Source organism: Pantherophis guttatus, chromosome 3 (assembly GCF_059756535.1).
Source record: "Pantherophis guttatus breed Tessera chromosome 3, ASM5975653v1, whole genome shotgun sequence".
In the NCBI taxonomy this organism is placed as follows: domain Eukaryota; kingdom Metazoa; phylum Chordata; class Lepidosauria; order Squamata; family Colubridae; genus Pantherophis; species Pantherophis guttatus.
This window is the reverse complement of record NC_142065.1, coordinates 192,961,940-192,977,567: the sequence shown is the minus strand read 5'-3', so window position 1 is coordinate 192,977,567 and position 15,628 is coordinate 192,961,940. Positions and strand designations below refer to the sequence as shown.

Sequence of the window (15,628 nt, the reverse complement as noted above, 5' to 3'; positions counted from 1 at the left end):
TTAGAACCCACCCCTGGACTGTTCACTATACTAACTGAATTCTGTCTAGATTTTATTGGTGATAATGGTTATTAAGTACCTTTTTTGGCTGTAAGTTTTTGTGAAAATTGGAAAATTACACAACAGACTTTAGTAACTAATATTAGTTAGCAAGCATGGGTGAAATGTAATGTTTGCCCAAAGTATATGAAGATCTTTAGTGTTCAGTTTTATTTTTCATTTTCTAAGATTTGAAATAGAAGAATTGTGGCATATAAATTAGCTTTGCATCAACTATATCCTTCTTTGAATTTCCATCAGTTGCATCTAAATTTCCCCAAGGTTTTCAAGTAAAGAGTTGGAAATCAATTAATCAGAATAGCTCGATAAAATTAATTCTAGAATTTTTCTGCCCTACTTTGAGTTAGTGCTTTAAAATATTCCCATGAAGTGTGACTGATGATTAGATGAATTATTTCAGTTAATCTGAATAATTTGAATTATATTTTGGCTGTATTTCCTGTTTTCTTTAAGCATTAACAAATGAGAGATTTAGAAGATAGCTGTGCAATCAATTTTAAGCCTATCCAGATATTAATAAATAATACATTTATAAAGCTTATAAACTTTCAAATTCTCTTGGATTCTTCATTAGCTAGGGCAGGGGTGTCAAACCTGCATTGTCACGGCATTGTCACGTGATGTATCACAACTTTTTCGTCCTTCGCTAAAATGGGCATGGGTGTGACCAGCATGTGACGCATCCTGCCTGCAGGCTGTGAGTTTCACAGCCCTGAGTTAGGGAGTAAACCTAATGAAAAGTTTGCGTGTTTTAATTTCCCCCCCCAGGGTTCTATATTCTGGAAGGTGCAAATATTAAAAGACAAAAATACTAACTAGGTGTGTGTATGTATGTGTTGATTTTTCCAGAAGGTTGCCAAGTGGGCCCCTGGAGTGAGTGGGCAGTTTGCAGCACAAATAACAAGACCTGCGGATTTAAGTGGGGTCTGGAAACGAGAACGAGGCAAATTGTAAAAAAGCCTGCAAAAGATACGATACCGTGTCCCACCATTGCAGAGTCCAGAAGATGCAAAATGGCCTTGAGACACTGCCCAGGAGGTAAGGACGCTAAATTTTCAAACAAACACCATAAGCACTTATTTCTGACTAAAGCTAATTTTGCTCAACTATGAGATATCGAATGTTTTCCTTTATTTATTTATTAAATCAAGTACTGGGACTCCTTTTCTCTTAATACACATATGCTGAAACGCAGACTGTATCTGAAGAGGTAGAACAAAGGAATGAAATTTTGAAACACCCTACATAGGATCTTGTTCTGTAGTAATGAAGGACCAGGTTTTGTTAATAGAAGTAGTCCTCAACTTACAACAGTTCATTTAGTGACCATTCAAAATTAGAACAACACTGATAAAAAGTGACTTATGACCGTTTTTCACAGTTATGACTATTGCAGCATCCCCATGGTCACGTGATCCAAATACAGATGCTTGGCAACTGACTCCTATTTATGACGGTGGCAGTGTCCCAGGTTCATGTGACAAGCAAAGTTAATGGGGAAGCTAGATTCACTTAACAACCGGGTTATTAACTTAACAACTATAATGATTCACTTAACAAGTGTGGCAAAAAAGGTCGTAAAATGGGCGAAAACTCACTTAACAATGTTTCATTTAGCAATATAAATTCTGGGTGCAATTGTGGTCGTAACTCGAGGAGTACCTCGCAAGACTTACTACAGCCCAAATCTATGTCTGTGTGATCAGAAGTACATGCATTCAGTGACACTTGCTTCTAAGTAGCTGTGTGCAGCAACTTTTCCCAAGATGGCCCCTACCAGATGGATTTTATTATACTTCTTCATAGCTTTGTTGATTTGGAAATGGATGATCCGTAGGCCAACCCATCTGGAGAAACAGGAAAACTTACATAGTGCATTGCAGATCTAATTGGACAGCTTTTTAATGCAATATGATTTAATAGTCAGATGACATACTTTGTAGCCCATTTGTGGTCAGGGATAGATTGCTCCTATATTTTGCTGCCTTCTATAATTAATTATGATTTGACTGGATGTTTTTTTTTTAAAAACTTTATAACATTAACCACCTCTTTCGCTCTTTGCTCATTCTTAATTACAGAGGAAATACTAAGGGATAGAGAATTAAGAGGGAGAAGTATTTGTTAAAGATGAGTTGTTTTTTAAAAAAACTTCCTAATGTTCTTAATTTTATAAACTCATAGCAACGTGCAGTATAAGTATTAGTTTATGTAACCAAAGGCACTAATAAAGTGGGATGGATTAAACCAAAACCAGGAAATAACCAGAGATGGGGTCAACTGTGTGTGCATTGTGACATATGCTTTCTATTTCAGTTTGTTTTGTTTATATTCCATTGGTACACTTTATGTGGTCTGCTTTAACACACTAGGACCCATTTATTTAGCTCCATGCAGGAGGAATGGTTTTTCTTTGATCCTGTAACTGAGCAATCAGACATACTTGAATGTGGATTAAAATAGTTTATAGTATCCGTTTTGTTTTTATGCATGGTATTATAGTTGGAAATGCCTTTTTTCATTTTATTATTCTCGGGAGCATCTTGAAGAGTCACACTGGAAGCCCAACTATTAAATTTACTGATGGTTTTATGGATTTGCTTGCAGTAAGGACCTCTTTTCAATTTAGTATTAAGCAAACTTTTTAAAACAAATTTCTCAGTATCTTCTTCCCTATTTTTAAACTGGTTTGTCTTTCCTCTGACATACAAACTACTTGGTAGGTGGGTCCTGTCCAAGCAAGCAAGGAAGGAAATGAGGGTAGTATGTGGGATCCACTGCCAACAACAGGTTGATGAAAATAAAATTAGAAGTGAAGAGACCCTAAAAAGAAAGCAGGGAAGAGAGAATATTGTCTGGATTTGACTTAGAGGCTGCTTAATGACTTCTACCACATAAAGTTCAAAACCTTTAACTGAGATTCACAGATGTCATTTTGAAATATTTCAGGCCTTCCGGTATGCACCTAGTAGCCACGTTTAGCATGATATGTTTTTTTGTGCGCAGATAAAACACAAATGGGTGCCTCAATCTGGATTTCTCTTAGTTTTAAATTTGCTTGATATGTTCATTTACATATCTTTAAAAGAAAAAAGAGAGAGAGAGAACACAGTTGATATGAAAATTCATACTGATTTTGGATTTATTTCTCCTTTTGCTTGGATTTTTCAATGAAATTTTGCTTCATAAAACTTTTTGCCTGCGGTTTTCTGAATTAATAAATTTTAGCCTTGTGTGTTTGTCACCTTAAAATGAATTACTTGGAGTAGTAATGATTATTAATGAACCATACAATCCAACTGGCTAAAATAGCTACAGAAGCTAATAAGACAAGGATATGCTGATTAACAATAAAGTGAAATGTTGAAGCATTTCCCTTGTCTCACGTACAATTTGAGTTTTCAATGCTAACAAAATATAACATTTTCTTTTTCTGTATTATTGACTCTGTATTATTTTGCAATATATTTTTATAATGTTATATAACAACATATGTCAGTTCTTTTCCCTTCTGTTAGTGGAACAACTGTTCATGAATATCCCAGCACAACATCAAATAAATTATATGTGGTCCATTTTCTACCCAGAACAATATTCCTGATCAGTGGTAGAAGACACCTAAATGAGTTAGTTTGGATTACATAATTACAACTTTTCTGAACTTGGTTGTTTTTGGATGTATTCAATTTTCAATTTCTAGAAGACCCTAAATTGAAGAACACTGCCTTAGTCATAGACATCAGAAAAAAATGTTATTTTTTTCAACTGCTTTTTCAGTTAATTGAATTTTAAATATCTCCAGCCTTACATATTTTGGAATGGTGCCTCAAAAAATAGAGGAAAACATAATGATTTGGTGATTTGTAATTAATAAAACTAAATACTTCTTGAGGGACAGGCCATATTTCAAGTTGTTTCTGCAGTCATCAAGTAGGTTAGGGAACTATTAAAAGTGGTTAATAAAATGAAAAATAGATTTCCAATGGCTCCAAACTTTTCCACACTGCTGATTTTTGGATATCACCCAAAATGGGATTTTCTTGGGAAGGAAAACACTTTAATGAGATTAATAGCTTAGCTATGTTAATACTTCAGCTTTTACTGTTTTGAAAAATTTCATCTTTTTTTGATTTAGAGCTAGCACTAAACCCTGTTTGCTTTTCCAATAGATGATTCTTTATGGTTTGGATTGGACTTTTCTGTTTTGCAAGTGTGAAGTATCATATTTAACATGCTAATAAAACAGTTGAAGAATAATCATCTGGTTTGTGGTAGCCTCTGTAGCAGTGGCCAGTTTATGCAATACTTCTGCCATCCAAGTGAATATCAATTAGTCTATTGGTTAGAGAATATAATGAAATGGTGACAGGCAGCAAGGGGAAGCTTGAACTGCTTAATTTCCCGTTTCACATTAAAACATGTGGTCCAACCTGGGAAAGGTGACATGGTAGAGGATAGGACAGAAATACATTTAGAGATGCATCCAGAGTTGGAAGGGACCTTGAAGGTCTTCCAGTCCAACCCTTTCTTAGGCAGGAACCCCACACCACTTCAGACAAATGGTTATCCAACATCTTCTTAAAAGCTTCCAGTGTTGGAGCATTCACAACTTCTGGAGGCAAGTTGTTCCACTGATTAATTGTTCTAACTGTCAGGAAATTTCTCCTTAGTTCTAAGTTGCTTCTCTCCTTGATTAGTTTCAAGTCAACATAGGTAAAGAATTGAGGAGAGAACACTCTCATACTAAAGGTACTTAAAAAAATGGGTAGGTGGCTGGTAGTATAGGATCTTAAAATCACTGACTGTAATCTTTGAGAATCAGAAGTATCAGAAGATTAGAGAAGAGCTAATGTTGTTTCCATCTTCAAAAAAAGAAAAAGAAATAAGCTGAGCCCCCCCAAAAACAACAACCCTCACAAAAGAACAAAACTGCAGACTGGTAAGTATTTGAGACAATCCTGGAAAAAGAATCCTTGCAAACACATTGAAAGAAACAAGGTGATTGTTAGAACCCAGCATAGGTTTGTTATAGGTGATGGCAGACAAATCTTACTGAACTATCTATTTTTATATATATAGTTAATAGATCAAAGGAACACTGTAGATGTGGTTTACTTAAATTTCAAGGTGCTTGATAAAGTTTGACTAAAGCCTCTTTCATAAAATCAAACAACTTTATCAAATCTGATGGTCACAGCTGATGGAACAACTGTAACAGCACATGTTATTAATAATTCTGTGTCCATGGAAGGAGAAATCCTGTGTCTTGGATCTAGCGTTCTTCCACATATTCAACATTGACTTAGATGATGATTTAGAATAGATGCAGATCAAGTTTGCAGATAACCCAAATCTGAGTAGAGGTCCTAGTACATAAGAAGACTATTAGTAGGTTTGAATTTTGGAACTTATCCAATAAAGTGCAGTTCAGTTGGAGAAATGTAGGCATCTGTGTTTGGATAGGAAGAATCAAATGTACAGAAACAAGATAGGTGTTACCTGGTTTGGCTGTAGTAATATGTGACAATGATTTAGGAGTTCTGGAAGACTACAAATTAAACATGAATATATTGGCTGCCCCATTCCAGTGGACAGTTACTAGATTTGAGTCTAGCAATACACTGACTTGCTAGCAATAAAAAAGGAAACAAAGATGGATTAGAATGATAGACCCTAAATTTTCGTCTCAAAATCATAGCTGACTTCTCATAGAAGCTTCATATAAAGTTTTGACAAAGTAGAATTCTGGGGGGTTATACATCATCTTCTATCACAGTTCTATCCAACATCCAGTTGGATAAGAAGGAGTTGAGTCATTGGGAGAACCAGCCTCATCACCCCAGATGGGAGCTGACATCCTTGTAAAAGTGTGTCATAAGCACCGTAATGAAAGTATTTGGTAGTTTGAGCAAGAATATTACTTATATCAAAGTGAAAGTTATCCATCAGGCAGCCAAGCCAATTTTGCCAATCCTATTTTCAAAGTTCTCTAGCCCTTTTTTCCATACTTCTTCCTTGCATTCCTTCAGTGCATGAAGAGTAATGAGAACTTTTCCCCCAACTCTGGGCATGGGGCAGATCAACAGAGAGAGTTCTAGGTTCCTCAAGCTAAATATGCTTAGAACCTGTCCTGGGACAGGAATTTTTGTGGGTTTTCTTTTTTCTTTTTGCCTTTTCTTTTGCTTTCAGAGGTCTTTAGGATTACAAGCAAAGTTTGTACATCAACCTGGACTCTTTACAACAAAGAATAGCTAAGTATATTAAGTATTTCTTAACTGTAAATACCAGGACCATGCAGATGATTGATGTCATTGCAGGAATATAAATAACATGGATCATGATCACCAGGAGCGGTCCATACAGTTGCATGTTCTCTGATATGAAGAATGCAGAAACTTAATAAAAAGCAATGGTACCTCCCCTAATGCATTAAATTTTCCTTTGAATAGAACTCGACTCCCGGGGACCACAAGTCATATCCATGCAATTTTGTTGGCAGCTATAGGGCAAAGGCTCGATGTTTATTTTTATGGCATGCTCTTTCAACTTCCTAATCTTGCTTGGGGATTTCCTGATGCATCCATCCATGTACTAGACCCTGTAGAAATAGCCAAGGACAGGTAGGCGCTACAATAGGTTGACAATGCATTGTAAAAACTAAGAGCTTATCTATAACAATAGCAGTGACTATTAAAGGTAGATTCTTAGTTTGTTATTGAGTCAATTGTAGAGTCAATTTTAGAATAATCTGCTTTGAAAAAAAATAGGAAAAGATTAATAGCCCCAAGGACTTCTTTGGTTCTTGACAATAATTTTATCCCTGGACAACTAGGTTTCTAAAGTAGTCATATTTATGCTTTGCTCAGGCAACCTTCACAAAAGTGACCTTAATCTTAAGTATACAATTTTTTCAATTGGTAACATTGCAATTTATAAACAAGATTATTCAATTTTGGTCATATTTTTACCTGTGTTTTTTTCCCCATAATAGATAAGCTTCCCACTCTTTTTTATAGTACTTATAGCATGTTTTTAGAATTCTAAAAAAACCTAGTGGTGAAAAATGCCAACTGTCTCCGCCACGTAGTAACTCGAAATGGCAATTATTTTTATGAAAAGCAAAGCAATATAGGTTTCTTAGGTGTAATAACATGTACACTTCTCAGTCCTGAGAGTCACCAGGTGAATTTGAAATGAATTGAGTTGCCAACTAAGAATTGAGCCATCTGACAATTTGAGAACAGATTTGGCCTAAAAAGCCTTATTGATATCTGGAGTCTTTAGTAAGTGAATCTGTGGTTTTAGAATTTAAATATTGCACAGTCTTCATAAAAAGTTGTATTTTGATCTAGGACAGATTTTCCAGCCTGTGGACCACATGCAGCCTTGGACAGCTAGTAATGTCTCACAAGATTATAAATTTTTAACATGATTATATGTGTTTGTATATATTAGCTATACTGTGTATTTTATTTGTGGACAAGACAATTCCTCTTCACTCATGCGGCTTACGCAAGCCAAAACATTGGACACACCTGGTCTATGAAATTCTTTACAGGTAATATTGCTAGACTTCAGGTAAGGGGCTGAAGAATATGTGCCCGAAACCCTAATCAGTTCTGCGGTCATATGAAATATTTATAGCACAAAGTCAATTCAGATTTTCTATACTTCATCTTTGTTAGATCATATTCTTATGAAAATTCTGTTTTCTATTTCTAATAATTGAAAATAATTGTTTAATTCTATGAAAGGATTATAATTTGTTTGTTCGCTTGTTTGAATTTATTAGCCACCCAACTCCAGGGTTCCCATATACTTTGACCAAAGGAAACAACCATTTCCTTTATGCCCTTAATCTCCTACATACTTAAAACTTCTCAGGTTTGTACAGCTATAGTTGTTTAAAATGTAGATTTGACATTTGGAATGATTGCATCTGACATTAAGGATTCCTTTCTGTTTTTCATTTTGTTCTTAATGGGTTCAAATTTCTGCATAAAACTGAAAGAATATTGTTTTTACAAATAAGACTGTGCATGAAAATGTGCTCACTTTTTACCACAATTCTGCAAAAATGTACATGGTTACAAACATTTCCCCAAATGTAAACTTATTTGCGTCTTATTTTCACTATATACTACATCTCTGTATATCTTACCTAAACTATGCATCTTTATGCTTTGTTTAAATTGCTTCATGAAACGAAAATTTAACATTAACTGTTTGATTTCATACATTACTTTCAAAGCATGAGATTTGAACATTTGCATTAAAATGTGAATTAGAAGACATTCTCCCCATATCCAGAATAAAATTATCTCTCTTGATGAAGGCGTAGGGCTGCACAGTGGCTTTATAGTACAGTGCATCTTGTTAGGATGGTTTCAATTTATCTGATGAAGTTGGAAATCAAATCAAATCAAATCAAAATCTCAGTCTGGTATGCAAACAGTACTTTATAACTATATCCTGATATAGCATTTTCCTGTCCTTAGAGACAGATTTCTCTTAGGTTTTGTTGGGAAAGAAATGCTTGAGTGTATTCTAAATAAAAAAAAAAAAGCTCATAGCTTGATCTTACCTGCTAGAACAAGAAGATGACGATGAGAGGAATATGAATTTAAGGCTTCATAATCCCTTCATTATCTCTCCTTGCTTGCAAACTTCTGTTAATTGGATTATCTGATTTAAGACCATGCAACTATCAATTGCTTCGTAAGTTCTCAGTTATTTATCTACGTTAATTAATAATTTCATGGCATATCATACAAGTACTTGCAGTTATTTCTTATTTTTCTCTTTACAGGCTAAAAAGAATTCGGTTAAGAATTCTTGAATTTCAATAATTTATCTAGAAGATAGAGTTTGTTTGTACAGTTTCTGTACAACATATTGCATTGTTGTGCATGTTTTCCTTTGGCAAACACATTTTTAAAAATATTTTCACCAATATTTGAACAATTTCCAATGGATTCAAAAGTAGCCTCAAGACCATAGGAAAATGTGTAAAGCATCTAATTGAATTAATTTCTTCTCCATTCTTAATTATGCTCACCAAAAATGTGCAAGATTCTTGTATGTTTATATAAAAGGGGTTTCATATAGTAAAGAACTCTTGTCTTATCCCCATACCCTTGCTTTTCCTCATTGTTTCTCCCAAATAATCCTAATTTTTCAAATTTGATTTTGTTAAATTACCTCTGCCCAGAAAATAGACAACAAACCAATGAGCAGAAGTGTTGGTGAGAATTAACAGTCAAACCAGAAGGCAGATTTAAGAGAGAAGCCAGAATTCAAAACCAAAGAAAAATCAAGAATTTGAGGACACAGCAAAAAAACCTTACTGCTTGAGCAAAAGTCAAATTAAGCATTCTGGTGAAAAATACCCTCACTCCAAGAAAATCAACAGTTGCAACATGCAAAACTAAAGTATACAATTACTATTTCTTTCTGAATAAGTTCATCACATTTGAGCGGGGAGTTGCAAAAATTGGATGTGGATGTAGCTGAAGGGATCATTTTTGCAAATCATTTCATAATTCAAGGAATTAAACGGGTATGCAAAGTACATGTTGAATCATCAGGAAGCAATTTGCTCCGCTAACAAAAGGGGATAAATTATGTTGCATTATCAATTGTGCTTTTCTGTTACCAATTTCTGGGGGAGAGGGGCGAAACATTATTTCCATAAGGAAGCCAAACTACTTCAATGTATTCCGTTATCAGAAAACATAGCTGGCATTTGATCTTTTGTGAATCATGCTGAAGCAGATCATTGCAAGAAGTTGATGATAAATGCCGTCCAGTGAGCCATTTGTGAAAAATAGAGAGTCCATTTTGAACTTTTTTTTTCCAGAGGAAATATATTTATTTAAAAACATAAACTCTTGCCATAGTGGAGAGCAGAAACCATGGACAGAATGAAGTCCTATTCCTCCTGCATCTCCAGGCCTAAATGAGCTCCAGATGGTTGGGAGACCTATAGCAGATGTAAAGCATATGCAAAAGCTGGAAGGGGGGATAAGGGGGAACCCCACTGACTTAAGTGGAAATCCGTAGCATTGGCTGTAGCTTTAGGTTTCATCCTGCATTTGCGCTGATTTTTCCATTGTGTGTTTGTATGTCTTTCCTTCTCGCTCTCATTGTATTCTTATTAATGCTAAATCAACCAACCCAAGAAACTTATTATTATGTAGGATAAACTTATAAATAAAGAAGAAAGGAATGAATGATAGTCTCCAACACATATCTCCTTCCAAATGTCATCATTTTTCCTATCTAAAGAAATTTTTTTAATAGAATCAAAGAATCAGAAGGAGCTTATTTAAACTTCTAGGAATCCAGATTAACACTTTCCTCATGGATGGTCATTCAGCCCCTGCTTAAAGATATCCAGTGAAGGGTACAAATGATCCTCACTTAACAGCCACTCATTCAGCAATGGTTTGCATTTATGACAGTGCTAAACAAGTGGTACTTATTACCAATACTTGTGTTTACAGCTGTTGCAGCTCCCTTGTGTTCACCTGATCGCAAACTGGGTGCGCAGAGCTGGCTCGTGATTACAACTTTGCAGCATCCCACGATCACATGATTGTCATGTGTGACCTTCCCTGTCGGCTTCCGACAAACAAAGTCAGTGAGGAAGCCAGCAGGAGGTTGCAAATGGAGAACATGCGATGTCTTTCTGCCATTTGAACTGGGGATGGGATAGTAAGCCTGACTTGTGCAGTGTGAATGAGAAATGTTTTTAGTTAGTGCGGATGCACTGGGTATTATATCGTCCTTGGCTGGTTTCTTAGTTGGTTTTTAAAGTATTGTTAATCACCCAGAGTAATGAAATGTGTTGGGCAGCCGTATGCTTAAATAAACATATAGTTTATTTAATTATTTAGTTCAAATAATTAAATATTTTTATTTGATCTCATAAAGGACAGAACAATATAGGTAACTAGAAAAGTGAGCTAATAGCAGACTTTTCTCTTTCTTTTTTTAATGTATTTGTATGTCTGCTATTCATTGTGTTGCCTTTTAAAGTATCATTCAGAACAGTCCAAATATCATCTTTGTGTTCTTGCTGGAGTTCCTTAAGTCCTCTGCAGCCAATAACAGAACTCTGGATCAATGCAGAGCTCTGTTATCGGCTGCAGAGTCCTTTCCTGAAGGCCTCTGATGATAAAACGAAGGCCAGCGGCAATGCGTGTATCAATACGGACTTTGTTTCTTGGCTGTAGAGGCCTTTTCTGAAGGCCTCTGATGGTGAAACGAGGCTGGGTGGGTGTCGCACGCGTCAATCTGGAGCCCATTTCTCAGTAGTGAAACGGAGGCCAGGGGTAATGCATGCAAGCAGCAGCAAGCAGCCACAGAAGTAAGGGCCAGCAAGGCAAAGCAGGTGTTGGTGCAACTGTCCTAAGGGCAGCTCCACCTGCATCCCCACCCTAGTTTAATTTTTACCTGTGTGCCTCACCCCACCCCATGCACCCCAGAGTGGGAAGGGTATTAACTAGGGCTTATTTTGGGGGTAGGATTTATATTGGGCACAGGTATAAAAATCAAGCCAGGGCTTATTTCCAGGATAGGTCTTATTTTTGGGGAAACACGGTAGTATTATTTTTATTTTCATTTCTTAATGAAAAATTCTTGCAGTTGTCCAGAACAAAAGTTAGAGCTGTCTCTGGCCAATTATACATTGGAAGAACTTGGTAAAAAGCAGATGTTGCTAATCCATAATGACATGTTCCTTCTTTTATAGTAAATCTGGTGATTAGGCTTCTATCTATCAGTAATTACTTTTTCAATGTAATTGCTTAGGTATGCTCAAATACCTTCACTTTTTTTTTAATCACACAGTGTTAGCACAATGTCCAGCAGCAACTCAAAGGCTTAATACAGGAATATCATGAGTTATCATCTTTGCAACAGTTACTTAACAATGACATCATTTTTAGAATAATTTTTTTTTTTTTTTTTAATTTGATTTATATGCCGCCCTTCTCCGGAGACTCAGGGCGGCTTACAATGCGTTAAGCAATAGCCTTCATCCTTTTGTATATTTATACAAAGTCAGCTTATTGCCCCCACAAACTGGGTCCTCAATTTACCTACCTTAGAAAGGATGGAAGGCTGAGTCGACCTTGAGCCTGGCAAGATTCGAACTTACTAATTGCAGACAGCTGGAGTTAAATTACAATGCATTAGGAGTCTTGGGTATGTATAAGACTTTACTGCATAATAAGATTAGGGGACTGGAGGTTAAAACATACAAAGAACAGTTGCTGGAATTGGGTATGTCTAGTTTGATGAAAAGAAGGACTAGGGGTGACATGATGGCAGTGTTCCAATATCTCAGGGGCTGCCACAAAGAAGAGGGAGTCAAGCTATTCTCCAAAGCCCCTGAGGACAGGCCAAGAAGCAATGGGTGGAAACTAATCAAGGAGAGAAGCAATTTAGAACTAAGGAGAAATTTCCTGACAGTTAGAACAATTAATCAGTGGAGCTACTTGCCTCCAGAAGTTGTGGATGCTCCAACACTGAAAGTTTTTAAGAAGAGATTGGATAACCATTTGTCTGAAATGTTGTAGGGTTTCCTACCTAAACAGGGGGTCCCTTCCATCTCTGTTATTCTATGTCTGATACTTCACTGAATCAGCCTGTTTTCTTTTAATGCACTTATGTTAGTAAAGGTGCAGTGAGTTACAGAACTTTAATGATGTTAAGAATCTGGGTTGAAAATTTCATCCATGACATGAAAACAAAAGAACAATGATTTTTCAATGTGAAAAACATAATATACAACTATGCGTATGCTAGCTAGATAAACAGATGCAGTAACCTTTCTAGATTTATAGAAGATGGGCTTTGTATCACAATAACTTTTATTTAATGGTACACTATGTGCATAAACTAAAATACCACGGAATTTCTTTGCCATTAAGAATATATCTTCTTCCTTTGCTTTTCCCCATGAAATCAAAAGCTGGCTCTATATTGTAATATTTCAAAAAGTTCCCACTAACAAAATAGCCTATTTTTTTTCAGTGATTCTGCTAAGGATAGGACCTGGCCTGGACTTAGTTCTAGACCAGCCTTTCCCAATTGACTGCCAGTGGTGGGGGGGGGGGGAGAGAGAAAAGGGATGGTTTTACACAGAGGTGGTATTCAGCAGGTTCTGACCAGTTCTGGAGAACCGGTAGCAGAAATTTTGAGTAGTTCAGAGAACTGGTAAATACCACCTCTGACTGGCCCCGCACCCATCTATTCTCTGCCACCCGAGTCACAGCTGATTGGGAGGAAATTGAGATTTTTGCAGTAACCTTCCCTTGGAGTGGGAGGGAAAGGAGATTTTACAGTATCCTTCTCCTGCCACGCCCACCAAACCACGCCCACAGAACCAGTAGTAAAATTTTTTGAAACCTACCACTGTTTTTACATGCTCTCCCACTGCTTAAATGGCCCAGTTCCCAACGGACTGTGGCTCCCTATTGGGCTGCTGATTGGGGATCGGGGACCCCTTCTCTAGATTTTAAAATTCTCAGGCCACCTCTGATTCATCCAGTCCAGGGTCTAAAATGTAGCTTTTAAGTCATGAAATGTTCACTTTCCCTTCCAGTAAATGGTAGGAACACAGTAAACAACTCAAATGTATGGAAGATCTACACAGATTCGATCCAACAAATAAAAACGAAAGGTGCAAAATTTGTACGTATTTAGTTGCAAAGTGTTTTCACTCCCCTAAATGCTATAGATCGTGCTCCTTAATAAGGCTTTACTTTCTAGCGTATCGATAAGCTGTCATTTGGAAACAAAGGCAAAGGCTTAGCAGATGCATTTCATATCTTTTACTGGAATAGCGGAAAGTTCTTTCAATTTGTAAACTCCAACAACAGAAAAAAAAGAAAAAACAAAGAGCCGAATTTGGTTCTTTCCATTAACATTGTCACAATTCCTGTTCCAAGCAAAATACCTTTGTAGAAGAAGCTCGGCTCTTTTCAAAGTGATTGCAATATATTGCTTTTTAATATATATAATTTAGTATGACGTATTGCACTCTCCGGGGTGAGAGGAATCGAAGATGGAATTTCTGAGAACCCAGTATGGAGTCAGGCTCTGCTGGGCAGCTCAAAAGTGTTGAGGTATCCAGTTGCAAGGTTTTGGCTGGTGCAGCAGTAGGGCGCTAATGGAAGTGGTTACTTTATGGAGTGTCAGATTTATTATGAACTTGCTTGAAGGAGTTCAAGCTAGGGGCATGACTTCCAGACCCACATGCTGGAGGAATTTTGCCAAATAGACTCATGATGTCTAATTTTTCCGTGCAAATCAATGAACCGATTCAGGGTGGCTATTAGCTCAACGAGAACCCAGTTCGTCATAAGAAATGATAACCCTTTAAAAGTGCATCTCTATAAAAAAGACAGCATTTTTTTTAAAAAATAAATAAATAAAGATAAATGTTTGCTGTTAAAAGCAGTGGTCATGCCATTCAGCATCACATGGTGGGGGACAGACAAAATGTTGATCCATTTTTCTCTTGAGTATTTGCTTGTCATTGCAGTTTGAAGAGCTGCCAATTAATTGATGATGGTAAGCAAAATTCCACCACCACCCCTATATTCCAGCTATGTTTGAATTTTAGATGTTAATAAATATTGTTTGGATTTTAACTCCTTTTTTATAATGATTGCTATTTAAGGAATATATGCACACACATACACACACACACACACATATAGTGTTTCCCCAAAAATACGACCCTGTCTTATATATTTTTTTTAACCCTGAAATAAGCGCTTGGCCTTATTGCCATATGCTCAAAAGCCCGATTGGGCTTATTATCAGGGGATGTCATATTTTTGGGAAAACGGTATATATAGTATTTATTTATTAATAAATATATAATTTTTAAAATAATTAATATTTTCATATTATAAAAAGTGGCAAAAATGGAATGGCATATGCTGTGCACAAAGCAAGCCACAAATTCAGTTGCTATTAAAATGGTTAGTAAACTGAGTGTTGAGAAGATGCTTTAACCCAATATCTTAAAAAGCTGTATTCAGTCAGAATGGCGATCACTGATGAAGTAATCTGAATTTTTATAAGGCCACATCCTGCAGGCCTTGTTCTGTAGATTTAGAAGATGTTGGTTGTCTTGTTAATATTATGAAATCACTCAAAACATTTTGATATAAGTGGAACAGTTCTACAGTTCTATAGAAAGAGTATAGGATATGTCATGAAGGAAATCTACACGTTTCTTTTTGTATCAAATATATACTGAGGAGATAATCTTAACATATTCTTCAACATTCTCATATATCACTTTAAAAACCCTCCCTTTTTATGACCCTATAATTCCTTAATTCGGGTAGAATCAGGGTAACTGGATTGAGCTGAGCGTTTACTAGCCAGATGCCCTTCCAAACACGGAGTTTGTAGCAGATGTTTTTTCTTTGCGCCCCAGGAGAGAAACATCTGTCTCTACCTAGGACTGAACTCTCAACCTTCTGAGTGGGAGGCGAGCGTCTTCACCACTAGGCCATAGCGGCACTCAACCCACATATCTCTT

General features: G+C 36.4%; 1 protein-coding gene across 3 annotated transcripts in view; it reads left to right on the top strand.

The window, feature by feature from the left end:
• RSPO2 (R-spondin 2) overlaps positions 1 to 15,628 on the top strand; it is a 132,280-nt gene that overhangs the window by 92,658 nt on the left and 23,994 nt on the right. For all 3 annotated transcript variants that reach the window (XM_060681868.2, XM_034422184.3, XM_087890851.1), the window contains exon 5: positions 910 to 1,098. In XM_060681868.2, the coding sequence (XP_060537851.1) occupies positions 910 to 1,098 (189 nt within the window). The remainder of the gene's footprint in view (positions 1 to 909; positions 1,099 to 15,628) is intronic.